The following is a 27,487-nucleotide window of genomic DNA, read 5'->3' on the forward strand; positions in this document are numbered from 1 at the left end:
TGAAATTCATAACTCATTTATTGAATATATATATGCAAGGATACCAATAAAAAGAAACTAATACTGCAAACTACAACTTTGGAAGTAAAGCCAATATAACAGGAACAAAATATACATAACATTGTAGATAGGAATGCATTTACCCTCTTCCATACATTCCTTGTCCTTACACCTACTGTAAATGTATGCTAGAGCAAAATCTGCAAACGTTGGCCTAACCTGAGTGCTTTCTGACAAGCAACAGCTCTCCAGGATTCGTTAAGGGCTGAGATGTCACTGCTGACTAATGGCTGTGCATACATATGCATGTACAGGAACTGCTTCACCAAGTATATAAATCAAGGGCCGTGTTCTGTTTTTTCACCTCCATCATTAATACAGTGGAATCTGATTCTGGTGACATGGAAGAAGAGCTACTAATTGCTATCATGTACTTTCAGTTCTCTTCAGATTAATTTCATCTAATGAGGAATAATTTTCTTGTCAATCTGATTCAGCATATTAATATTTCTGGAATGCACTGATTATCACCTGACAGATAAGTCTGATATTTCAAATAGATTATCACCTCTTCGTTTTTCACTCTGGTTTAGCATGAAGTTATTTTTCCTATAAGGCAGCAGTAAGAGGCAAACTCTCTTCTATTATACTTTAGGGCCAGATCTGGCAGATTCAAACCACTGTAGATCAGCACAGCTCTTTCTGCCTAAAGATCAGACTCTGTGGAGTGTAGGTGTGACTCCTACTAGAGCCTTATCACTGAACCTCCTGTGGATCAACACCTGCTGAAGGAGCAGATGTTTTGATCACCTGATCGATTACATCCAACTGAGCTGCATTGACACTGAACCAGCCTCTCACCCTTCCCTGGAGTGACAGCACAGCCCACTGCTACAGGGGTTGGGATGCCTTGGGACTCTGGCATTACACCAGCTGTATCCTTAAGTTACTTGGACAATATCCTTGTGAGGCCTGTCCTTCCTTGGTACAATCCTTTCCTGGAATAGCACAACCACAGATCTGTTAACAGAGACACAGTGAGCTGGGGAGATCTCCTAATGTAGAGATACAGGGAGCTGGGGAGAAACCTCCCTTCTCAGAGGGTTCCAGGTATTTTAAACAGCACACACTCCTCTTGTGAGCAAAAGAAATGCCCAAAGGCAAAAATTAATAATAATAATAAAAAAAATTAAATAAAGTGAAACCAGTTTCGTAAGACAAGTTTTGTTGAATTTATGAGTTCTCTGATTGTGAGATGAAAGCAGAAGGTGCCTATTAAAAAAATTCTCAGTAATTAATTAACTGTATTAATTTAACTAGCTAATTTAAACATACCTAGTTCACCTATAGAGCACTTTCATTACTTCTAACATTTCTGGGAAGGCAGTAGATGCTCCAGAATAATCTTCAATATATGCCTGCAAAGATTACATTGCTTTACCAAAAAAAAAAACCAAACCCCAAAAAATTCAGACAGACTGTCTGAAATTCCAAGCTAAAATACACATAAAAAGACAGTAATGGCAGTATTTTGTCTTTTTAAAAAATGATGTAAATGTTGTATACTATCATACATTGTCATGCTTTTTAAAACTACAATTAAGGACGTAAGAGATGTACAGTAAATACACTGCTGAGGTACATTTCTTCTAAATATTAACACCACGACAGAATTACTCCCCAGCAGGTGATGCTACTTGGGAACATATAAATACAATTTTTACATTGTAAGGCACTTTTACCCAGCATACATGAGTTGAAGTCAGTTATGACAAAATTGAGGCTTGTAAGAAAAGGTTTTTGCTTTTGACTTTGTTTCCACGAATTCTGAATTGATGACAGTTCAGTCAGGCCACCTCAGCACACAGAGGTAACAGGGAAACCAGCCACTCGCTTTTCTGCTACCCAAAGGTAAAGTGCTGTTCTGGTTCTTCCAGGCATGGAATGGGGTCATTTATTTCATAACAGATGAGTTATTGGACTGAATATTATACTAAGCCACTGACACACAATGAATTAGAGCTCAGTCTCAAGTACAGTCAGTATGCTGGCAGATCTACCCCATGCAAACTTAGTTAAATACAGTAGCTGCAAACAAAGTGCCTTTTTTCCATGGAAGGGCCATGTCCGAGGCACAAATTGAAGTAATTTAAATATTGAAGGATGCTATTTTGCATTCTAAAACTGTTCTGAGTGGCTGAAAAATGTTCATATTCCAGGAGAAACAAAACGCCTTGATAGACAATTTCAATAATCGATCTGTCATTGCAATTCAAGTCACGCTTTTAATTTTGAAAGTTACAAATACAAAATAAAAATGATCAATGGCATCATGTTTAGAGCAGTAACTGAATATTTTCTGTACACAGCAATATTTCTTTCCAAATGGCATTATTCTCCAGGAAAGCAAACAGAATTGATTGAATTCTAACAGGTAAAATGTTAGAAATTCCAATATACAGTAATTGAGTCCCTCAAGACATTAAGGGAATGCATAAGAAGACAAATGACACACGTTAAATCTTTTAAAAATACAAGTAAAAAATGCTACAGAAACTCATGTTACAAATAAACTGTTTTTGCAATACCAATCACAGAAGAACTGTAGCAGTTTATAGTCAAATCAGTGTCTTTTGCTTGTTTCCTTCCTTCAAATCCAGAAGTTTTGTTGGGAGTTCAGAGTGAAACAAGTCAAACCCCTAAACAAACAATAAGGTGATGCGGTAGTAACAGACAAACATGTGGACTAGATTCAGCTTTTTGGTTTTATTTAAGTCTGAGGATGTGCTTTACCAGACCAATTGAAGAAGCCAGTACCCATTAGAAATGACAAGGTGTTTTGAAAGCAGTCAGAGGACTGTTCTGTTAGGTTTGGTATAGCCTAGATCTGATCGTTCCCTAAAGGAACATCAAATTCTAGCAAGTAGAATTCCATGATGTGATTGTTGACTTGACAGAGAAAGGAAAAATAATGACTAAAACAATAAGGATGATACGCAAAGTTTCTCATATAGTGGTCATAAGATTAAAAAATAAATACCAATCTAGCAAAAAAGGTTGTTTCCTCAATCTTCTTACAGAATATGGGACCTTTATGCATATTCTTGACAAAACATGAAGTGTTCCACACAACAGAGAACACCTGAGGTATGGACGTCAGATATGGTGGCTAAATTCCATAGTGAGTTAAGAGTTGTAACTCTCTGAAATGGTAGAGATTGGGCTGCAAAGTCCAAACATTTGTAAGGTTTTAATCACACTTGGTGAAGTGTTCTTTGTAAATCAGGACACAGAAAGAGGTGGGTCGTTGGGGAAAGAACGAACTACAGCCCTTTGGCATGAGTTCTAAAGCTCACAGCTCAGAACCAACAGCTGCTCAAGTAAATCTCCCGCAAGCAACGCCGGGCGGAATGAGCAATCCCAACAGGAACAACCTGAAATGTTCAAGGGTGCCTCGTGTACACCGAGTCCTTTCCTACTGTGCTTCGCAAGCAAAAACAGAGCGCGGCTTCCCCAGGTACGGCCTCCGTAACTTGTGCAGGAAGAAAATGCAAAATCACAAAGTACCAGCTCGTTGCCACCACGAACTCGTCCGTGTTGTTAATTAAACTAGCTAAGACCTTCCCTCATTGCGTGAATCCACTAAACAACTTACACATTCCAAATCTTAAGGTTTTTATTCAGTCCAGAAATATAGATCTTACTTCATTTCAATGTCTGCCTTAACTTTTGACACTGTACATGTTACATATCATTTATATAGTGTTTCATTTTTTTCCAGACACTGCAGACTACAAACTACATAATATTGACATGTAAAACTCTGCCACTTACTGAAGGCTCACACACATGAACGTTTCAGGCAGTTCAATGAAATTTCTAACAGAGTCGGGTAGTAAAAAGTTACTAACCCTTTTCTGATTTTAGAAAACAATTTAAAAGAATTAGTAGTTATGATGTCTTAGCCATTCCCAGTTCTATAACTCTGTCCCTTGAACCTGTTTAAAAAATGATGAAAACAATAGTAAATTTAAAATCGTACAGAAAAGCATTTAGCAGCTCTGACAATACATCTACATTTAGCAATAGAAATGAGGGCCTCCCTTCTTACACTGTTACAAAGTCAGCTGGATTTAAAAAACAACAAATCCTCCCCATTCTTCTACAGTATGTCAATAAAAAGTACTTCTTTGCATACACTAGATTTAAATACTGCACTGCAATAAACTACATTAAATGTATATTGCGTTTTAGTCTTGGTAACAGATCTGTCAGGAGTAACTTCCATACCTAGTTTCCATTGAGCTGCTGCTGAGGAATGTCATTATGGTCAGTGCCTGATTTGCCACGGCTTTTGCTTTCTCTTTCTTCATCCTCTTCGTCTCTTTCATCATTTCCACTATGGTTTTTACAATAGAGTCTGGCACAATAAAAGAAACAGTGAGGACTTTCACTGAAAATATCCATCAAAACCTGACTTTCCTCTCAATTAGTTTTGAGATGTGCTACAAGTCAGTTGCTAAGTCTTACGTCATTCATGGTTTTCAGTCAAGCATCAGTTAAACAGAACGAAAACAAGGTTCAAGACCAGCCAATAAAACTGTGATCAATCCTAGTTTTCCAGGACTGCCACTGCACTGCTCAACGAATGCCCTCTCGTGGGCACAGCATGACAACTCAGCTGCAGTCAACTCACAGCACTTCAGAAAGTAGGGGAAGTTAGGGGGTCCAAAAAACCCCCAAAAGTAAGCTACAAACATATCAATATGGAGGAATCATGCCATAAATTTCCTTGATACAAATTACAGATTAATCAAGGAGGAAAACATACTACAGGTCAATTTTCATATTACAACCCTACTACTGAAATTTTAAATTAGCAGAGTAACTGAAATATTCTGCAAAGTCAACAATTACTTAAAAACACCATTTTAAATGAAATAATATCCTCTTTTTTAATGAGATAATTGACTAGCCAAGTTAGGTATAAAAAGTGCCGTGACATATCTTTACTCTCATAGAGTCAAGAATTACATAGGTTCTTACTTATAAATTCCTCGTGACATATTCTCAATGTATTTAGCTTTGTCTTCTACTCCACAGTGGTAATGGTATGTTTTTATGCAGGCTTTGATTTCACACCCGATAGTAGCACCAGGCTGGCTGCAGAGTGTGCATTTCTGTGCAGGGGAAAGAAGAGAACAGCACTGTTCAGCCCCTCAGTCTCTTGACTCTTAGCATTCAGTTTAGTGTTCTTCATATTTATGGCTACCATTTGGAAACAGAGTAATACCTCTGGCAGATCATCCTTCCAACGAAAAGTTAATCAAAGACATTGTAAACCAGAAACTATAAAATACCAACCCATTAAAATATGAACAGCAGGATTTACCTGTTCATTGCACTGAAAATTGCTACATGATTGCACATGTTTTTGCATTTCCAAGATCATTTTATTGCCACTGAAGTTAATATATTCATACATGAAGAGTCTTAAATTATCTTTTTCAAGGAACAACATTGTTGTTTTTCTCCCTGACACCCCACAAATTTCTTAGCACTTTAAAAACACCCTGAATTTTAATAATATACAATGTGACATTTTACCAACATCCCCACCTGTAAGACCTTAATAAGTTTTCCTATTAAAACACTCAAACAACTGGAAACACTGTTTTGGTTCCAGTATGTTAGAGAATATGTTCACTGCGAGAACTGCATATTCTCTAAGTTTATTTGTAGCTTCACAAGGCGTGTTTTCATTAACACAGGTACAAAGCCATTACTTTCTTATAATTACAGTAAGGCTAACATGAATCATACGATAATAATTACAATGTACATTGTATTAAAGAACCCCAAATACCACATGCCCAAACACCACTAATTTTAAGGTGATTCCTATCTGGTTGCTCATCCCACAAGTAAAAATATATTTAAATATATTTTTATAAATAAGCAGATGGAGAAGACTGCCTCCTTCCTTTTGTGGAACAGTTACACACACCTTAGCAGAATCACTAACACGTTCATCACGTTCTGCAGATACATACCATTCTTTTTCCTCTCTTGATTTCTTGAAGTACAGTTTTGATATCAAAATCACCAAACTCTGCCCGTGAAGTTGTTGTCAGCTGGACAGTGCCAGAAGAGAACAACTGTAAAACAAGCAAGTCAAAATAATTTCAGGTCACCAACATGGCTGGAAATTTTTTTTCTGTGCTGGAGTAACATCCTGTTCCATGACCTCAGACAGTATGTGCTTTACCAACAAAGTAGGAAAAAGCCCATGCTGAGTAATTAATGTGATGAGGATTCCTTCCGATCCCCGCCTGACTGCTTTAATTTGCCTTGGAGAAATGTATTTTAAAAGACAAAGAAGTAGACAAGCAATAATGACAGGATAAAAACACAAAGTAATAAATGGGCAATATTACCAATTACACTACTCAACTTCCTAGGAATATTCCATTTCCTTCCCCGTGACACATTGATAATTGAGCACCATGACACGCTGATGACAACATAACCGTCAATATCGAAAAGCCCTGAGGGATGACAATGGAGCACAGAAGCACCACCCCTTCTATCATCACCCTGGCATATTCAGCTTAAACTGTCTTAAAACTAAAGTTCAGGTACACAAAGCAGCAAAGAAGCCTGTAAGACTCAAGGCTGCTGGCACACACCAGCTCTCTGTTTAGTGAGCCTGGGGATAGGAAGACAATTAATACTCCACAGATTGCCTGTATTATTTATTCATTTTGAGGTATAACAGGAACCACTGAGGTTTGTTACCCAAAGCCCTACATCATTCATACAACAAGTTACAAGAAAGATTGCACTGACTGCTCACGTTCATTGAAATTAGGTTCTATTCAGGCTGACAGCTCTATAAACATGACCATCTAAGATCAAGGGTTTTCTAGAACTTCCATATCCCACTCTAACTTGAGCCTCACAGCCTGAATCCACAGGTCAGAAAACTAATGAATTTCTTCCCAGATTGTGTCTGAATGCCTGTGGAGTAAAATTATTTTATTTTTGGAGTGGGTTCTTTTAGTTAAAACTGTTCTCTGTTTTCCTTTTTAAAAACTTATATGCATTTAGACGCTAAGGGAGCATTTTTAATAAGCTAAAGAGTCTCCCTGAGCTAATTCCATCTCTTAGCATGAAGCCAACTTTTATCCATATTGCCTGCAGTGAAAATAAATGAATTGCTCACTTTGCAACACTTCAGTGCTTAAAGAGATCATCAGCACACAGACAATACTCGAGCATAATTACATGTGAGGGCACTGTATTAAAATCTAAAATAGCAATTCAGACAAAATTCACAGAATAGACTGGTAACAACAACACTTACTCACCATGCACTTATAGTGTGCTGCAGCCTTTTTGGCATTAAATATATGAAGCTTTCCTCTAGCTTCATTTTCTTCTTCACCTGCATGACAGAATCCACATTTAGGTTTTGTATCACTGGGGCTGCTTCTGTGGGGAGACCTGTCTCTCTGAAAGAAAAACATTTTACTAAAATATACTGCTGGGTTACAAATAAGGCTGCAATTTCAAAAGCCTGTGGCCACCAGCTGGAGGCTCAGACAATTGCAAATTTTAATAAAAATTATATTTGCAGAGAAGAAATATGCAATTCTGTCTTCTAAGAAGTTTAGCATATTTACTGCTTACATAGGAACTGCTTTCTATTTCGTCTGTGCCATGTGAGGACGTAGATCTAGTGTCTTCTGATTGCCCTTTTAAATTTGTTTTCCTTGGCTTTCCCTTACGACCCCTCCTTTTTCCTTTGGGAGGTGAAGGCTCCAACTCGTGTTCATTGATACTTTCTTCTAAATCTGCTTTAGAAGTCAGAAAACATCATCAAATAGGATTCTTAAAAATTTTACACAAAACAAATCAAGGAAAAAAAACCCAACCCAAACCAAACAAACCCACAACCCACCAAAATTAGGCAAGAAAAAAACATAACCTGTATTTTCTGTATTACAAACATGCAACAGCAGATCCTGAAAACATGATTTATTTCTTTGTAACAACTCAGTTTTGCATCTTATATAACGTAAAACATGAAGGTTTAGCATTTCTTACAGCTTATACTTTCAGACTCAAAATGTATCCTCAGACACATATCTTCACCTCTACTGAAAATAAGACTGTTTAAATGAGACTGAAACCAGAAAACGTTTTCACCCTCGAGATAAGGTTTTAATTTATTATTTTAAGATCCATACCCCAATGTAAATTGCTCTTGATATTATGCCAGTGTACCCAAACACCACTGTCCTTGCTTTATTAATTGATGCCTGCTGACTCAAGAAAAAAATATTCACCCATTTGGCTATAACATTAAGTTTTAAAATGGAAACATATTTTGCCTTCACGAAACAAACCTACAATTTCATTTTGTTACAGTATATTTTTACATCTGCAGCTAAAAGCAGCTGCCAGTTTACAGGAAACTATCCACACTGACAACATCCCAGATTAAGAATTTACAGACCATTAAGAATATAAGAATGTATGTTTTTAAAAGAGACGTACCAAAGAGGTCTGACAAGTTCCTTTGAAAATGTCAGCTCAGCTGTGAATGCTACAGAGCTGTAATCCAGCATTCCAGCAGACTGTCCTTTGGAGAACTCAAGGCTCTATGGATAATACAGATCAATTCTGGAAGCTTAAGACTGCTTCCAGTATGATCTAGTTAAGTTATATCTGATAACTATATCTAATAACCAGCTCAATTCAGTCACTAACAACTTTCCTGCTTGCAGGAGCATCCTCCTCTTTTTTTTTTTTTTCAATATCTAACACCCACCCTGCTCCAAATGCAAAGATATTTCAGCAGATTTATTTATAGAGAAACATGTACAGACCCCGCTGAAGGACTTTTCTTCTCAAAATCCAAACCACAAATATCAGTATGAGCTCTCAAACAGAAGGAAACAGTAATCATCAGGTTTGGAACATCCACTTTATGGACACTGCCATATGGTTTTAGTATCCAGACAGGACATCTTATTTTGAGATGCTGCCTTGCCAGAACTCGTCTTTCTTATCTATTATCACATAAAAACCAGATCATGTTTCTATCTCATGGTAACAGCAACTCAACCGCACAAGAGTTCGAAGTCAAAGTCTTGAACATATTCCACAGCCACCAGCTGGGAGCAGAAGACAACTGAAGGCCTGGCCCCAGCCTGGCACACAAGAACATCCCGTTCAGCTCTGTCTACGGAATCTGTTGCTAATCCCCGAGAAAGCTACAGATTCAGCTCGCTTATTAAGGAAGGAAAGAAGATGAATCCAAATGCAGCACAACAGGCTATACTGAAATTTATACTGAAATATATAATACTGAACAGGCTATACTGCAAATTATTTTGGTTTAGATTGACAGATTATTCACCTATACACAGATATGCCCACGTTGCTACTAAAATATATCAGTCTGTCTACAACGTTCCTATGGTTTAGTATATACAGACTATTCTTTTCTAATTAGTTGTCAAAACCACCATTTATTTTACTCTGAAAAAATTTAATACACGATGACATAGACTATTCTAATGAAACAACACATTTTACATTTTCTTCTCAGAATTTCCTAACTAACGTTTCTCATCTATAATCACTTGTTAAATTCCCCAAGCAAGATTATGCAATTTAGATATCAACCTCTCAGACTGCGTATAGCAAATTTTATTGCAACCTGAAACCCTCTTTCAAAGAGAATATTTTTACATGTACAGAAATCAGAGATGGTTATTCTAGAAAAAAACCTCTTACAAAAATATGACTGTTGAATTCAGTACCCTTTAAATAACATAAGTAAGAAGTTAAAAATATTCCTTCCAAAATAAATCCATGGATTTCCCTACTGTATCGGATAAAGCAAAGTGCAGTCCATGCACCAACAGTCCTTATTTTTTCCAAAGCTCCTTATCAATTCTGTCACCCAAAATGCTTTCAGGTCACCCTTTTTTCTACACAGCATTAAAGCATGTCCTGAGCAGCCACGTTTACAAAAATGGAAGTGAATCATAATTGCTAAAAACCAAACCACACCTTTTTATAAGAAATGTCACAGCCTCCAAATAGAATAAGTTCTTAAGTGCTATGTTTTTAGTCTACAATTATTAGTATATTTAAGATTTGAAAAGTAAAAATGCTGTTTTTTTAAAAGATGGTTTCAGTGTAAGATAAAAAAACATCAAGATTGCACAGCTTTCCTCAAAGGAGAATCCCTTCTGTGCTCAAAACTAGGACTTCCAGAAAAGTTCAGACTTCATTGAAATCCAGATGCTACACGACCTCTTCACTAAAAATACAATTCCTTGCAGATCTGTGTCTCCAACTACAAGTGACATGGACCTATAGATTAACACCACCAAAATGGGAGGATCTGCTCTATCACATCTATCCTGCAAGACTGATACCTCAAAACATTAGTTTCTCTGGGTTTTATGGCACTATGCACTCACACAACAGACCAGGAAGGGACTGTAACCAGATGTCAAACACACCTGCTTCGGATGGTCTTAGTTATACAACGTGGTTGGTGCCCTACCCCTCCCCTCAAGCCCACTGCCAGCTTACCCTGTGTCCCTGGCATCTGATGGTTGGGTGTTTCCAACTTCTCATGTCAGCTTGAACTAAGGAAAACACAAACAGTTGTTCAACTCCTCCCTGACCAGGCGTTGTTTTATCACGGGTATCACCCATCCTCTGGATCCCCTGAGATTCCCTAGATATTCTTCAACTGCCCCCCATCCCATATCCCACTACTGCATTGATTTTTAAAATCATCACAATATTCTCAATATAGCTTATCTAAAGTCTTCAAAGGAGGTTCCTATGAGCTTCCCTTTGAAGACCCTAAATGCTAGATCTGAAAAAAATGAGCTCAATATACAATATGGCCTGAGAAGGGGAGGTAAGGGTAGAAAACAAGAGGAAACAATCTACATTTTAAAAGGCACTTAAGAATATGATATTGTAAATTCAGATGAGAAAAAAGATGAGCAGCAATGAGCCCCCAGTTTGCATTTTAGAAATCCATGAGCAGTACAAAGTACCAAAGGAAGAAGCCTGGCAAAACGCTGTATTACATAAACTGTTAACAGGGAGATTCAGCTTCAGAGAGAAATCTAAAAATTCTCCTTTGATCATGACTAGAAAGAAAAAGGATCGAGATGTTTTGCTGTTTAAAATAAGGCTTGGCAGAGAAGAGCTTGAGATATCACTGATCTATATTGCATCAGCTTGAAATACACGTGGAATCACCCCTTTACAAAAGCCGGGTTAAAGAAAAGTAATAAAAGAATTAAGTGATTTAAAGGTTGTGAAAGAACAAATAAAAAGAGGATGAGAACAATAAATACTGCTCTATCACCTCCTACATTACCTAACAACAGACTAAGCAAGGCAGAAGCAAAGGGGGCCGAGTTTGCATGAGGAAGATAATAAACAAAACTGACTGGCAAAATTTGCAAGTCGGACTGGACATAAAAAGAAGCCAAACCGTAGAATGTGGAAGTGGCTTAGTTAGACACGCTGCTATGTAAATCTGAAATCATATGTGTAGTTAAAGTTTTACAGTGCATTTGGGTTAAAAGAGAAACTAAAAATTCAAGGAACAAAATCAACCTTATTAGATTTGTAGAAGAGAAATTGAATATAATGAAGAAAAAACTACTTCAGCATGTTAAAGTCAGATTTCCTTAAAATATGGCTGAAACCCAATGAACCATATGTGCCAACACAATTATTTTAAATTGAAAAGAAATGTCAAAAAAACCCAGAGAGCTTTATTGGCCCAGTAATCAATACCAAAAATGTGAATGCATCTATAAGCATTAATAAGAACCAGAGATTTGCATAAAAACCCTTGCAAGCAAATACAAAATCAAGCAAAGTGATCATGAAATAACAGAAGTTTTTATCAGCAAGTGATGTGAAATTAACAATCAAAATGCTGAATATAATTTTTGGATTTTCTTTTTCAATGGAAAAAGACTAAGTTACATGAAATGCATCTAAACTAAAGCAAGAGTGAAGAGGAAAAAAATTAAATTATCCCTTACATTCTGCCAGTGTTTTCCAAAAGCACCAAATACTTCCAAGGAACTGATGACTCTTGTCCAAAAGTTATTTCTGACTGAATAGTACCTATGTTATATGAGGTACTTGAGATTATTTCTTTAAGTACATTTAAGATAGAAAATGCATGAAATAGTCCTTCATGACAACACAATCTAAATGCTTTCTCAAGCAAACAAATGGTGGCAAAGACTGAAGACAGACTACACACTTGGCTTTTCTGCAACATCACAAAGCTTCTGACCCCTGGTATGATAAACCTGTTCAGTGTGAGTAGCTGACCGAGTTTCTGTTTGTGTAACACCTGGGAAGGAGAATTGTAACACCACAGGACAGCTCCTCAGACAGGACAAAGCATTCACTACATGATGATGCCTTTCCTTTTCCTTTAGCTGTGTGTTTTTCCATAAGAAAACACAGTTGTGATGCTTCTGCACAAACCTCTGTTAGTCTCTCATGGGACACCACTGATTTGCTGCCTGGACCAAGTGTTTTTGTGGGAACACCAAATATACATTTGATGCCATATCCAGAGCATTCTCCAGAAGGCAGACAACGAGCAGAGCCAGGGAAGGATATGTCACCATCCACCAGGAGAAATGAAATGACTCCAAACTGCAACATTACAGAAACTGTTACACCCGACTGCATCAATGTGAGGAAAGCTTATGCTGGGACCAGTGCTACAGAAAATGCAACAGGGAACAAACACTGCTTTAAGAATCCAGAGATGAATCAGAATGTTACCAAACTGTAATGCCAAAAGGTTTCAGATGTTTTACCTGCCAAACTGTGGCTTACACAGTGCTTTCAAAAAGTGCTCGGTTCACTACAGATTGCAACATCTCTAAATAGGTCTGACAGAGAAATATTACCCTGACTCAAACTTACTGAGCAGTATGAGAAGCACAGATTCCATGTTTGATCATCAGAATAACATGAAAGGGATGCTGAGACAGGGAATGTCCTTATTTCCACTGTGGAAACATCATTCTCTGAGGCTTTGAGCACAGCTACAACAGGAATTATGGACATTTTATATTCTGACCCCACAGTTCTCAAGCATCTGCTTTAAATGTTATGAGCAGAAGTCACATGGCTGTCTTTGTTAGTCTTTGTTTTACCATTACATAAGAATCAAATTACATTCTTATCTTAGCTTATATCAAACTATTCCTGATCAGCTGAATTTGTTTTTAATTCAACACATGGGCCAGGGCAACCCCACCTGCAGGGAAATGAGAGAGACCAGTTTTTTCATTTTTCAACAATTATTTCCAGTACATTGGAATAAATTCCAACAAACAGTTCCAAAACCTTCGTTCAACAATACCCTATTCTTCAAAAAGAATAAATGCAATTGTATCAAACTGAACAGTAATTCAACTAATAGTTAGCTGTGATCTTTTGAAAGCGCTGGCACCAACCCGTGTAATCTATTAGGTACTGAAAATATAGACAGCTTGCCTAAAATTATGAATTAAGGTATTATCTCAAGTTCAGGAAAAGTTATACTGTTAGATTTGTAAACAGTAAGGCAAAAATCTAAATGTCCTTTTTCCAGTTCATGGGAACACAGCACAAAAGAATCACTCTGAAACACACAAAGGAAATATAGGAGAAATACAATTTTCCTATTTTATGTCACCTGAAGGTCAGGCCATACAGATAAATCAGAAAAACCCAACAATCTCCTGAAACAGATAATGAATTTAAGAGCACAACACTCTGCTGCCACGTTTCACATTTTTATATTCAACAAAAGCAGAAGGTAAGTCAGCAACTCCTCTCAATTAAGGGAAAATTAACTCCCATCACTCATGAATTTTGTCTTGATGAGTAGATACCAAGTCTGATAAATCCTCACCCCACTTGAATTTCATGACAGCAATGAATAACACCTAAGAGGTCTTTTTTCTTAGGTTTTAGTGGGTAACTTAATTCCAACATAGGTCCTTCAACTACATTTCCATGCAGCCTCCAGGAATTTTCTTTAACTGTTATTAAATGGTTAACAGATAGTCTTTTTAAACTAGAATTTAGTACACAAGGCAGATCTCAAACTTGAACAAGTATGACCCCAAAGCATCTATTTGCTAGGGAAGGGAGGGGAAGTGAGAGAAAAATCTCACTGCTATGCAGCAGTGCTGCCTACAGAAAATAAACTGGGCTGCACCAAACCAAACACTCCTAAAAACTCTTCGAACATCCACTAACATAAGTGACATAATAAAAATACTTGGACTGCAACAATTCAATCGGGATACAGAGAAAAAAGAATAAGAACCCAGAGACACTCTAAACTGACCAAGGGAAAAAAAAACCCAACAAAATAATAACAGTAAAAAAACCCCAACCACACTGCACCCCAGAGCAGGAGCAGTAAGTTTCCATTAAAAAGGACTGATAGTTCCAGGGCCTCTGTGCACCTACACTGAGTGACAGAACCACGGAAGAGCTTTGACTGTTCTGTTATGAAAACAGTCCTAAGAGCAAAGATTAACGAAAACGAAACTAAAACAAGATTAAAAAAAAGCCATTACATTAGAATCTAGTTTCCCTGCCTACTCTAGTCACTCTTCTCTGCCAAGTTCTTTCTGGTTTCACACACCACCATTCTTTCACATTTAAATGCCTCCTTGACATTCACATTTTTACTGAGAAACAAACAAAATACATATATAAAGCTTAATCTCACCATCCAACACCTTCCAGTTGTCATTTCACTGAGCAAACTTCAGCATTTAAATATTAAGACACAAAACCTCTGAAGTCCCTTCTGAAATTCTGAAAACCACTCTGTATTTTTCTGTCTGCTAAAGGCAATTAGTTTTCAACGTAGCAAAATACCATTGCTATGGAAATAACTTCTAGCATTGTATCAGCAGATGCAATATGTATTTCTACTTTCTTTGATTTAAAGGAAGTTTATCAGGAAAAAGCCCCAGCTTCTGGCATTATCAAATCCCTAACCACAAATAATAACTATTTTATGGGTATAGTTTATCATAAACTGTATGGACTAAAACCAGAACATATTCTTTGGGAAAGAGCACTGGCTGGAATTTCAGTCAAATATTAAATAAAAAACAGAAAACAAAAATGTGAAGTATAGCTAAACATATTTCTAGAAGTGTAAAGCATAACAGAACTAAATATTTTAAACAAAAAAAATACACAAAGTTAAATGCTAAATAAGATACTATCGGGTTCTACATCCTCAGTGTTTCTGAGTGATGTTGTTTATTCCTCCTCTCCCACCCTCAATCTGAGTCTCTTGGGATGAGTTTATTTTAACATTTTAAAAAACTGCCATCGTCAACATTTAAGAAAGAAAAGCCACTATGCCTCTAGTAATTTTTCCCAGGTCATCCCAGACAAAATATCCATATAAAATTTAAAATGACATGATAAAACTGGAGATAATGGTATCTGAAAACTCTTAGAGGAAAGCACAAGTTCAGATCCTGCAAGGAATTCCAAGCAGAAAAAGTCATCCGTTGGCTTTGGGCTCCATGCAGAATTGGAGGCATTTTTCAATACACATCAAGAACAGAGCAAGTATGAAAGATTATGTTTAAATATCAGTTAAAGAGATTAATCTCTTTGGACTCATATGTTTTTCATATCCTGTTTCTGGTAACACACAAAACAACTCCCAAAACAAAGAAACAAAGTCACAAACTACAAGATAACATGGTCCCATGTCTTTGGAGAACTAATAAAACACATATATTATTTTTCTTGTTTAAACCTAGTAATAACAAAATCAAGAGAGGTTTATATACAAAGCACATGATAATAATTATTTAAGTAGACTAAAAAAATATTAATTTTAATTTGCGATTTTCTACTGCTTTCAGTATTTTCTGAACACTGAGGTAGCATCCAAACCTTACCATTAATAGATCTACTACCCATAGCATAAAAGCAGTAAATTACCTTAAAAATACATTTGGCACAGAGACTGAAGTAATTAATGAAATTTCATGTGCACTAAACAGTCATGTACTGCTCATTAGTTAAATCTGATGACATTTCAGGCAAAAGCAATGTAAGAAGTAAACCACCAACTGTTCTCTTACCCAAACTCACACACAGTAGAAAAAAAGGAAAAATACCTTAATAAATACACAGTAGCACAACTAGATTGGAATTTTAATAGACCACACATTTATCTACATTTGTGGCATTTCACTACTCTTCTCTGCAAAGATCCACAGCTTTTATGAATGCATCCATACAACCTTTTTTATCAAAATGACTCCAAAACACATCTGTAAGTGAACTGATCACAGGTCTTCTCATTTACTATTGGGTCCTTATTTAAAGAGTTAAACTCTATTTAATAGTTAAAAAAATAGTGAATATTTAGGAACACTAGCAATAACAAAAATCAGCTGTTACCTGATAAAATATTTCAGATAGTAATATTGTGAATATTTAACTATAAATATAAGTCAGCTTCTTCCCAGAAAGGAATGAATAACTTCTACCCAAACTTCATTTTTATGGACCATCATATCTTTTGAACATCCTAAAATTTATGGGTTTGGTTTTTCTCCAACCTCAACCACTAGTTTTTAGAGAAAATACAGAAATCAGATGGGCTTCCAAACTCACTGTTTCTCAAAAAAATGTAGTTCTAATTTTTACTGAAAACATTTATATTCTCCAGAAAAATTAAATTTAACCAAATATCTTTCTACAATGGGAAAAATTTATATTGAATAATTTTACCTTCAGAGTTATGCGTAGTTTTCTTGTGTTTTCGACATAAAATCCTATAAACAAAGTAGTTGAAAACTGTCAAGTCAGTCACGATTCACAGATTATTTACTCATCTTTTAAATTTAAATGCCAGTACATTTTTCTCCCACTTGTAAAACTCACTGATATACAAATCTTGCAGTGAAAATATGCTTTTCTAGCACATCACTGTTTTGAATGCCACAATCATCATTAGAAATTTTTGCAACAGTTTTGTTTAGATTCCAAAGTGGGTTGTTTTGCTTTGTTGTTTGTTTGTTTTTAAACAAAGACTGTAAAATTATTAAATACAAAATCAGACATAACAAATAAAGAATAGTTACATGTAAATGCCTTGTGAAGGTTTCTCTCTTATCTGAGCTTTATCATGCAAAGCACAGTAGTAGTGATATGTCTTGTGACACGTTTTCACATCACAGCCAATGGTTGCTCCGGGACAGTGGCATAAAGAGCACATCTGGAAAGAAAAAAGAAGCACAATTCATGTTACTGTTGATTTAGTACTTTGGAGTTCAAAAATAACACCATTACCACTCCTGGTGACAAAATAAATGGACTTACGCACTTAACATTACTCTTCCTGCTCTCAAGTGTTTCTCATAATTTATTTTAAAATCAAGAAATCTGTTGCAATTATGCAGCAGTACAATATACGTCATATGCTGATTATCAATTCAATGAAGAAAATAAGTAATCTGTTTTTGTGGAATGTGTCTGATGAACGTGACGCATCTATTCACCTAAGTATCCTCCTCCCAAGGATTAGCTGTTTGTACCAACCATTTCAGGAAATTTAAAATCATAAACTGTACTTGTTGAATTCTGAATTACATTACGAAGGTAGGAGGAAAAAAAAAAAAAGACACCATTTGGCAGTGAATCCTGCAGTCAGAAATACTGATGACCTGTAAACTTACCTCAGCATCAGCAGCTAACTTTACCCTTTTTTTCTATAGTTATTTCCTTAAGCCCTTTCCAAAACACTGAATTTGGCGAAATATTTGTCAAATACAATGACTTTATTTTCATTAGCCTAATTTTTGCTATTTGTATTGCAGAGAAGATTAAAAGTGAGTCCGATGCTTGACTCTTCTTTCCAAATAATTAATTTTTCTCATATCAGACACATCATTGCTTAGGATATACCAGCTATCCTGGTCCTGGTACAATTGCTCATGCTCCTTCTACTGTGGTAGGTAAGGAAGTCATTGACAGCATCACAGTATTTTTCTGTATTATTTTTTACTGACGTAATATTGCCCCAAAACGTCAGAAGTTTCCATTAAATTCACCTCCCAAGACAACTGGAGCTTTTTCTTTGTATCCTGCATGTTGCCCATGCCCCCAAAAGGTTACAATTCATTCCAATAAAGCCTAAGTGAGCAATGTAAGATACCTGCTACATATATCTTTGCAGTTACATTTTCTGTCCACAGCACTCACTCAGTCAAGTTCTTCTCCTTAAGTCTCAAATATGCCCCAAAAAAATACCACCAAAGTTACCAAATATACCACCAGCCTGCTTTTCAATTTTAACAAAGTCAACTGAACAGTAAAAATGTCAAAGCCTTGGATCATCTCCATTTACTCCTCTGCAAGCTCTGAAATGGTACAGTTATATACTGTTCCCTGGTTGTTCCCTAATTTGTATGGGTATTTTATTGCATAAATCTGTTATACATTATGGTTTAACACATAATAATTGCTGATCAAAGTCCTTTATAAAAACCTAGGCTGAAATTATATCCATCCAATCAGTTTTAGTCAGCATCTCGGTTTTTTGAAAGCCAGAAGTGACTAAAATAAATATTTTTTTTGTGATACATTTACAATGTATACAAATGTGTGTACAGATACATTTACAATGTATCTGTATGAACAAAACAGAAATTTTTATACTCATTTACTGGTCTATGTTTCCTGACAGTAATAAAGCATTTATTCCATTGGTACAAGTTGTGCTGTTCAAATGGTCACTGTCATTAATTTCCAAGTTATATCAGGTACGTGTGAAGTTTGATAAGCTGCAAAACAAGTCCATTCTTCAAAAAAATCAATCCTCCTATGCACAGGTACCAGAAATAATGAAGATATTAGTGCCTTATAAACCCAAAAAATTCAGACTTCCTAAGTTATTGTAACTGGTTTATTAAGGATAGAACCTACAACCCTTTCTCAGACAGATCTAGACCACCCTCAGAAGGGCTCCACGTGTCAGTCACTGTCACTCTGATGATGAACAGGTCTCCATTTCCACACCTGGCCAGCAGCACCTCCTGAAGGAGGGTGACCGTGGAAATTCTGTCAGAAGACAAATTCAGTCCAAGCTATCGATATATTTACTTAACCCAGTTCACTAAGACATTTTTGCCAAGTGTGTTCCCCCATAAGATACCAGGCTAGACCAGAAGCAGACCTGAGAGGGGGCATTTGGGTTACTAAAAACATTTACCTTTGAGCTTCCTACACAATGTCAATAAAGCCAAGCTCCTCCAGAGAGTGATTCAGAGCTGCAGCTTTCTGACAGCCACAGACAGAGATAAGGCACCTAGGAACTAAAATTATCTTGTACATTTTCTCCAAATAGGAAACATCTCAGGGTTGTGAATGTACTAGATTTAACTAGATCCAGGTTTTCTGCAAAAAGCTGAACACAGTGCCTGGTTCATACAGCTACTGAGTTCCAATGATCTATCCAGCTGTTGCATCAGAGAAGGAACATAAAGAGATTCAGAAGCAAAACAGACAGAAAACACCACAGACAGAAAAAGAAACAACCTTTGAAAAACCTTTAAGAGAATGAAGAATGAAGAAGTTTCTTCATGATCTGTAGTTCCATCTACTGCCACATTCTCTGGAAATTCCTAATCACAACATGAATGACTTGTGAACAGTTATTTCTCTATGCTTCAGCTCACTACAGCAAATAAGGTTCCGTGCATTGGAAAAAATTCAAATCAAAGAAGCAATGGATGGAATATGTATTTTTTAATAATTACATGACTAAGCTACAATTCTTAAAACAACCTGTTTACATGAGAGCAGAACTTGACCGAAATAAACAAAGTCCTTTTTTATCCTTTCCTAAAGACACTTCAAAGGTTGGTTAACTGCCATTTAAATTTCATTTCAATGTAAGGATAATCATGTCTGTTCGTAAATCTGAGACCAATTTCATTTCAACATCTTCTGTAAGCTGTTTTAGAGCTCACACAAAGGTAGCACTTCTAAAAAATAAACACACAGATCTAATACACTGAACAACTTCATCGCAAACTTTAAGGAAGGTATAAAGATATTACCTTCCATTTTCAAGGGCCAAAAACACTTACCAGTTTAGTGCCTCTCTTTATTTCTTTCTGAATATCTTCAATAGAGAATCCACCAAGACTCTCATTATCAGTGTGTGAGGAAACCAGTGCGGACGAGAAGAGCTAAAATGGCAAAGACAGAACTTCTGCTTTCAAGGGTGCAAGCCACAGAGAACACTTATACATATGAGACCCACAAAAATTTCAAACTGCAGTGGTTAACCGTGTGTGCCAGCCCCGATGTGGCTGGGTTTTCCACGGATTTTCCCGGCTCCATCCCTGTCCCGGTCACTCACCATACACTTGTGATGTGCCGCCACCTTCTGGTTCTCCGACATCAGCAACTGCCCGCATTCGTTATCTTTATTCGACCGACAGAACCCACACTTCCTTTGTCTGGAGGAGACTTTCTTCTGTCCGACTGAGCTTGTCATGATTTTAAATGACCTTACAATGCCACTGCAATCCTCTCAATGCTACAGGAAAAAGAAGTGCGATCAGATTGTGAACAAACCAACTCAGTTTTCTAAATTGCTTGGAAGTGATTTGTCGTTTTCCTTTATGCTACATCAATATATCCAGATGAATATGCAACTTTCAGAGGTAGTATTTTGCCAAGTTTTTATGAAATTGTATCAGCAAGGAAAAAACAGTTCTTTAGGCAAAAAAAAAAAAGTTTGAGCTTAAATATAAAACCTTGGATATTAATATAAAACTTACAGGGAAGAGAAGAAATAAGTGGAAAATACAACAAGGGAATCATTATGGAAAAAAGCTACTGCAACTCATTTTTATAGTTATTTATTACAGGAAAGGAATTTGTAGAAAATATATATATTTCTCTATATATAAAATATATATTTTTCTGCGTGCAATGAAATTCATGCCCTGGACTGCTTCAAAAACAGAAGCAAAGAAAAACCCACAAGTCCAGCACGGCCTCAGAACAGGTTTTGGGTGTTAAAGGCTCACAGAGTCTCAGGGCAGATGAGTAACGAGTGGAGATGAGCCGATAAAACGTTACCATTTTCAGAATCAGAGATACGTTGTGGCCACTCAAACAGCATTAGGAACAAAATTTTAGAAGCCTGTATGACTAAGGTGCTGCAGTGGAAACCCTTCCGTGACCCACAGTTAGTTTGGCAGTACCACACCAGGTTTCAGTGAGCACATGAGAGCTGCTGTTCTTAAAATCAAACTCAAAAATGAATCACCAACTTTTCATGTGCTACCAACAATATGTTTTAAAATACAACCCTGAGGTCCCAATACCCAAATCAGGCAGACACTGCACATTCAAAAGTGAAAACACCCAACAAGTGCATGAGCTGCTTGGCCCAGTATTAAGAAGTTTCTTGGCCCAGTATTAGGAAGTTTGTGTTCATGTGCTTCTATATCTCCCAAGAAATAAAATATCATGTTCTTCAAATAGACTTTTACTTTGGAGATTTGAGCCTTACTTATCAGAATTGGCCACAACTGCAATAAAATCCTCCTCAGCCTTTGTCCTCGTTAGACTCAGCTAAATAAGAAAAGCCACTGTATGGTTTGATATTTCTGTTGGGGAAAAAAAAATAAAACCCAGTCATAAGAACAAACATCTGGACTGGGCCACAATGGTACAGATCTGCATGAAAATGCAGGACTGGTCTCTGGAATTTGCATGGGCAGAGCTGGTGCTCCCCGGTGCTGTCAGAAGCTCATAATGCTGGTATCACTCACTCCTTCTCGAACTGAAAGCAGAGGAGCGTCATTAAGTTTCCGCCGTGTCCGACTGCTGACAGACACTCCTGCTACGTTCTCACTCTTGTGCTTCAACAGATTTTCACACACTGAGTTTTAATGGTTGGCCTTGCAATATTTACTGCAAATCTCCTGCATCAAAAGGTGCCTGTCCTGTCCCCACTGCCTCTGCTTTCCCAACAGCTTCATTTGCTTTCTGTTCCAACTGCAGAGCCCTTCACCGGCCAGTGACGCACACCGGGGGAAGAATGCAAAGATTTCAGATCTTGCTGATTTGCACAAAAAAGGTGCCAATCTGGATAAACTAGTCACACCCTTCTGCAGTGGCAATAGAGAGTCCTTAAGTGTTAAGCACAAAAGAATTACTATACTATATTCTTCCGAAATAAAAATAAAACAAGACCATTCTGTAATCCCTTCTGAGGAGAAAGAAGAAATGGGTCCTGAAGGACAGAGATAGACAGATGGATGGATGGATGGATGGATGGATAGATAGATGGATAGATAGATAGATAGATAGATAGATAGATAGATAGATAGATAGATAGATAGATAGATAAAAAACAATAGTAAAACTTCGTGTAATTTTTTAAACTTATATAATACTTGGGAGCAGAAAAAGACCTACAAAAGACAAGTAGGAAATAATGTCACAAGGATTTCTTGTTTACAGCTCACATTCAATAGCTCAATATAAATCACCCCGGGATGCACTAGAAATATACCAAGAAAAGCATGTAAAATGCAACAAGTTCTGCTTTGGTATAAATAGTGTGGTATCCACACACAGAGTCATTAGGGTCTACCTGTTTCCTTTTATATTCAGACTATATTATTAAAATATTGACAGCAATGACAGTAGTTCTTAAAAGGAAGATCAGGAATTTCCTTGAACACGTGTACATGGTCTACAGACTTTCAGAAATAAGAATGACTACTTAAAGAAAGCTACCCTTCAATTTAACAAGCAGTATTTCAGAAAATGAATATAATCTATAGAACACACAAAAATTTATTAAGTGGCTCTCATGATATTCAATTTGTAAGAATAGTAACTTTCCAAGAAAGGGAGTATAAAGAACCTTCTCACAGCTGCTGCTTTACACCTCCCAGTGCACCAACAGGCACATCACTGCAGCAGCACTAGAACCTGACACAGCCTGACTTCTTCAAGTACTTCTGCACAGTTTTACTTTTTTAATGCTCATAGTGAAGTTAAAAATAATGCCAATCTTTACCTGATGCATGGATGCTGATGTTAAAAAAAAAACCAACAAAAAAACATGTTTGGAAATACTTTTCAATTATAAATAATTTAACACTTGAAAAATTATTCAAAACTCAAACACACCAAGAAGCATCAGGGTATGCCAAAAAGGAAATTCACATTCTTTTCACTATCAGATTATATTACTCTGAAAGCATTTTACAAGGATATCTAAAAGTTTTCTTTCCAACCCTGCATTCTTTGCATTTATTTTTTTCTGTACCATTGGGCATTTACACTATTTATATATTTTTAAAGGCTGTAGAAAAAAAACTGAGCATGAGAAATACCTGTAGACCTCTCCCTAAATTATACCTGCTTTCTCATAAACGTGAGAAAACGCTATCCTGGGATCACATCTCTTTGTGTCAAAATTCACTTCTCATCCTGCCCATTTAAAAAAAAAAATTCTAAAAAAGATGAACCAAGTTATGCAGCTACAGCCACAAAATTCTGAATGCAAACACTCAGTTCTGTTCATCTCTCAGGTTAAATCACTCAGAAGCAACTAATCCAGTTTGCCAAGTATCAAGCTATGTTTCACTGGAATGAAAAAAAAAATGCAACTTAAAAACAGCTCAGTGTTTTGGTGTTCCACGTTTAAAAGACCAACAAATGAGTAAGAATTTAAAAAAAAAAAAAAAGGTGATTAAATCTACTGTTGACATAATCTTGCTTGTTGGCTTTGTCAGAGAAAGTCCTACAGACTGGATCACAGAGAGTGATGTCCTGTGGAATCACTGACTGGGAGATTTTGCACTATCTCCACCAAAATGGAACACACGTGCTACAAACACACAGATTATTCCATATAGATCAGTTTTCCATGGGCTTGGTCTAAAGAAAGAGAAGTTACATCTACCCTAGAACCACAAAAGAAGAAATTCATTCAGCCATTCTGGACTCAAAAATTTGGATTCATTTGCATCCACATTTCCTATGCCCACTGAAGTGTTCAGTGTGGTGCTTCCCCTCGCAGTACCTTTATTTTGTCTTTAAAGCAGCAGGTTTTAAGCCCTCCTGTGGCTTCTGTGCTGTTTTACTGACTTCCAGAAAACAGATTTCCCAACATAAAAGTGCAAGTTCAATGACTCTCAGGCACAGGACGCCCTCGGTGCTCCAGACTTTGTTCAGCACCGAGGAACGGAAAGTAACCTGGACTCTAATTTCCATTAATTGCCCAAAAATGTTTCAAGAGCCTGTTTACAGGAGTTTAGGCCCCACCTGTATTTCCTACAAAGGACAGTGACCTACACGCTGCACTTATAGTTTGTTTTGCAGTGTAACCTGCAGGATTCCCAAATTATTATTTCTAAAAATTAGAATTTCTATCTTTGAAGAAAATTTCAGACACATAAGGAAAACCTATGAGACCTAAACAAGCTTCATAAAAAATGCCATTGAAGATACTGAAGTGGTTTCCTCAGGAAAAGCTACAGAAAATATTTGCCTTGATTTTTTTCAAGATGCTCGCTGGAGACACTGTTCCATAAACTTCCAAGTGCTTTGCACTTCCAGGGTCAATCACTCCTTGTTGAGGGGTTTATTGTGGAGAAGGCAGGTTGAATCAAGGGAGAGGGGAGGTATCCTGTAGGGGTCTGTGGCTGAGAACCCAAACCACAGGCCCCACAAAAATCTTTATCCAAGAGTTACATTACCACAGCATCCTACAGCCACTATAAAAAGCAAGAATGGGAATTTATCCATGAAACTTCCTTAAAAAAATAAAAAAAAAAAGAAAAGAGAAACCAAAGAGGGGGTAAAAGCAGGGGAAGGAGGACAAATCCTCGAAAGCCCAAACAATGAGAGCAGAACAGGTGACTAAAGATGACAGAGAGAGCCCGCGGTCGGAGATCTGGCAGGGAGCACCGAGAGATCTCCAGGAAAGTTTCCATCCTCCCACGGGGAGCGGGCCGATAGCGGCACCTCCGCCGACTCCTCGGAGGACGGACGGGGCAGGATAGGACGGCACCTCCCGGGGCGGCACCGGCGACCCCCCCGCGGGCCCACCCGGCACCGCCGGGGCCTGACCCCCCCCGGCCGGGGGAGCACCGGGGGCGCGGGGAGGGCGACCCCCCTCTCGATGCCACCATCGGGAAACGGGGCTGCGAGACACGGGGGGGCGGATCCCCCCGGGCGGGGGGGCCCGGGCCGGGGCGGGTGGAGCGAGCGGCACCGGCGGCGCAGGGGGGCGGCACCGGGGGCAGCCCCGGGGAGGCGCTACCGACCGCCGCGACCCTCCGCGAGGCGCAAGGACTGGCCGAGGCCCGGGGAGGAGCGGCGGCCGCGGGCGGGCAGGGCCGCGGGCCGGGGGGCTGCGGGCGGGCCGGGGGCGCCGCGCCTGCCCCGGGCGCGCGGCACGGCGGCGGGGCGGGCGGGCGGTGGGTCGGTCACTCACCCGTGCGGCGGGCGCGGCGCGGGCGGAGGCGCCGCTCGGCACGGCCCGTGCCCGCGGAGGGGTCGCTCAGGGCCGCTCGCCCGCCGGGACCGGCGCCTTCATTCGGGGCTCGGGGCTCGGGACGCGCCGCCGCCGCCGCCGAGCGCACGCACGCACGCACGGCACGCACGGGCGGACGCACGCACGCACGGCGCGCGCGGGCCGGCGCGGCGCCCGATTGGCGGGAGCGCGGCCGGGGCGCTGCGAGCGGCCTGCTGTGTGCGCACGCGCGCGCCTTTCCCGCTCCCGGTTTCCCGCTCCGCTCCCCGTTTCCCGCTCCGCTCCCGCCGCTTCTCCGCCAAGCCGGGAAACGGAAGCTGGGGGGGTGTGGTGTATGGGGAGCGGCGGCTCTGCGCATGCGCAACCGCCTCAGCAGCGCCGCCGCCGCTTCTCCGCGAGCCCGGGCAGGCCCCCCCCCCCCAACGGGTTCTGCGCATGCGTAGCGCCGGCCCGCGGCCGTTGGAGCGGGGACGGACGGACACACGCGCAGCCGTAGTCCCGCGGCGCTGCGCGCGCGTGCGCGGGGCGCGCGGGGTGGGCGGTGCTGCGGCACCGCGGGGTAGGGCGCGCGCCCCCAGAGAGAACCTCACCCCCCCCCCCCAGAGACACACACAGGGCCCCTCACGGCGGGTCGGGCAAGGGGTCTACCTGCCACAGAAAAGAAGACGAAGAATCAAGGTCGGAAGGCACCTTTTAAGATCATCCAGTCCAACCATCCACCCGACACTGCCACCGTAACCCCTAAAGCACCAAACCACATCACCCAGTGCCAGATCCAGATGACTTTTAAAAACACCTCCGATTTAGCGATTTTGGGGTTACAGTGGCAGTATTGGGTGGGTGGTTCGGCTTGATGACCTCGAAGGTCTCTTCCAACCTTGACGATTCTGTGGTTCTAAACCACATCACCCAACGCCAGATTCAGATGCCTCTCAAACACCTCCAGGGGTGGTGACTCCACCACGTCCCTGGGCAGCCCATTCCACGGCGTGACCACCCGAACAGTGAAAATATTTTTCCGATATCTAATCTCCCCTGTCTCAGCTTAAGGCCATTTCCTCCGGTCCCTGGTCCTCTCACTGCAGGGACGGCAGGAGAGACCGAACCCAGCTCACCTCACCCTCCTGTCAGGGAGTTGTAGGTAGTGATGAGGTGCCCCCGGAGCCTCCTCGAGACTAAACTCCCTCAGCTCCCTCAGTCGCTCCTCATCAGACTTGTTCTTTAATCCTTCCATGAGCCTTGTCCTTTATATTTTGCACTTATTTAATAAAAAGTCGTAGCTTCATTTAATTCCAGAAATCACTGTGTCTTGGGGAAAATCTCTCCTTGCTCTTTGGTGTTCGTCAGTTTTTACTTATCAGTGAATATTTATTGAATATCAGCTATTGGGAAGGGGGCAATAAAGCCACAAAACAATTGCTTTGGGTTTTGCCTTAAAAAAAACTTTTTCCGGTGGTTGTGCTTCCTTCCCAAGACAATAATTTTTGTTTCCCTCTCACAATTTCTTTATCTTCCTTTGGCACAAGGAGCTTTAGAGAAAATACAGTGGTAAAGATAATGGTGATGGTTGTTTGATTTGGCTGAGATTGAAGTCAGTGCAGTGCAGTGTGTTGCTGAATAGCTCAGGCACCCGCAGAGGTGGGAGGAAAAGCTCTCTGGGGAGAATCCAGTTGATTTCATGCTCAAGTACAAGGCTAAGAACCAAAGGTGTGGAGCATGGGATAGAAGTGGCTGCAACACTTTGTGTGTATTATCAGATAATGATTTTTGGTCCTATGTTATTCCTGATTTTCCAAGCACAAATGTATTTTCCTTTCTTTAAAGGAACTTAAAATTAAC

The 27,487-nt window shown here is 39.2% G+C and overlaps 1 protein-coding gene across 4 annotated transcripts; it reads right to left on the bottom strand.

Annotated features, from left to right (window-relative positions):
• PHF6 (PHD finger protein 6) lies at window positions 1-25,757 on the bottom strand. 4 transcript variants are annotated; one of them, XM_032701970.1, is made up of 11 exons: window positions 25,610-25,757; window positions 20,498-20,677; window positions 20,223-20,324; window positions 17,214-17,347; window positions 16,861-16,904; window positions 7,693-7,856; window positions 7,371-7,514; window positions 6,054-6,158; window positions 5,047-5,180; window positions 4,291-4,420; window positions 1-3,998 (listed from the first exon to the last, which is right to left on the bottom strand). In XM_032701970.1, the coding sequence occupies exons 2-10, from the start codon at window positions 20,633-20,635 to the stop codon at window positions 4,291-4,293; spliced, it is 1,095 nt and encodes a 364-aa protein (XP_032557861.1). In that variant the 5' UTR covers window positions 20,636-20,677; window positions 25,610-25,757; the 3' UTR covers window positions 1-3,998. The 4 variants fall into 4 exon arrangements, with proteins under 4 accessions (XP_032557861.1, XP_032557860.1, XP_032557858.1 ...); XM_032701969.1 differs by having other exon boundaries at window positions 1-2,699; window positions 7,693-7,859; XM_032701967.1 differs by having other exon boundaries at window positions 7,693-7,859.
• Window positions 25,758-27,487: the final 1,730 nt, after the last annotated feature.

The sequence above is a fragment of the Chiroxiphia lanceolata genome, chromosome 14 (assembly GCF_009829145.1).
Source record: "Chiroxiphia lanceolata isolate bChiLan1 chromosome 14, bChiLan1.pri, whole genome shotgun sequence".
Lineage (NCBI taxonomy): Eukaryota > Metazoa > Chordata > Aves > Passeriformes > Pipridae > Chiroxiphia > Chiroxiphia lanceolata.

Bases quoted from the DNA above. Each gene is read 5' to 3' on its own strand.
- PHF6 (XM_032701969.1), bottom strand. From the start codon at position 20,635: ATGACAAGCTCAGTCGGACAGAAGAAAGTCTCCTCCAGACAAAGGAAG. The intron at 16,905-17,213 runs GTAACTATTCTT...CTTTGTTTATAG, and splicing joins CCTTCACAAGGCATTTACAT to GATTTTATGTCGAAAACACA. The intron at 7,860-16,860 runs GTAAAATTATTC...TGACTTCTAAAG, and splicing joins AACTACGCATAACTCTGAAG to CAGATTTAGAAGAAAGTATC.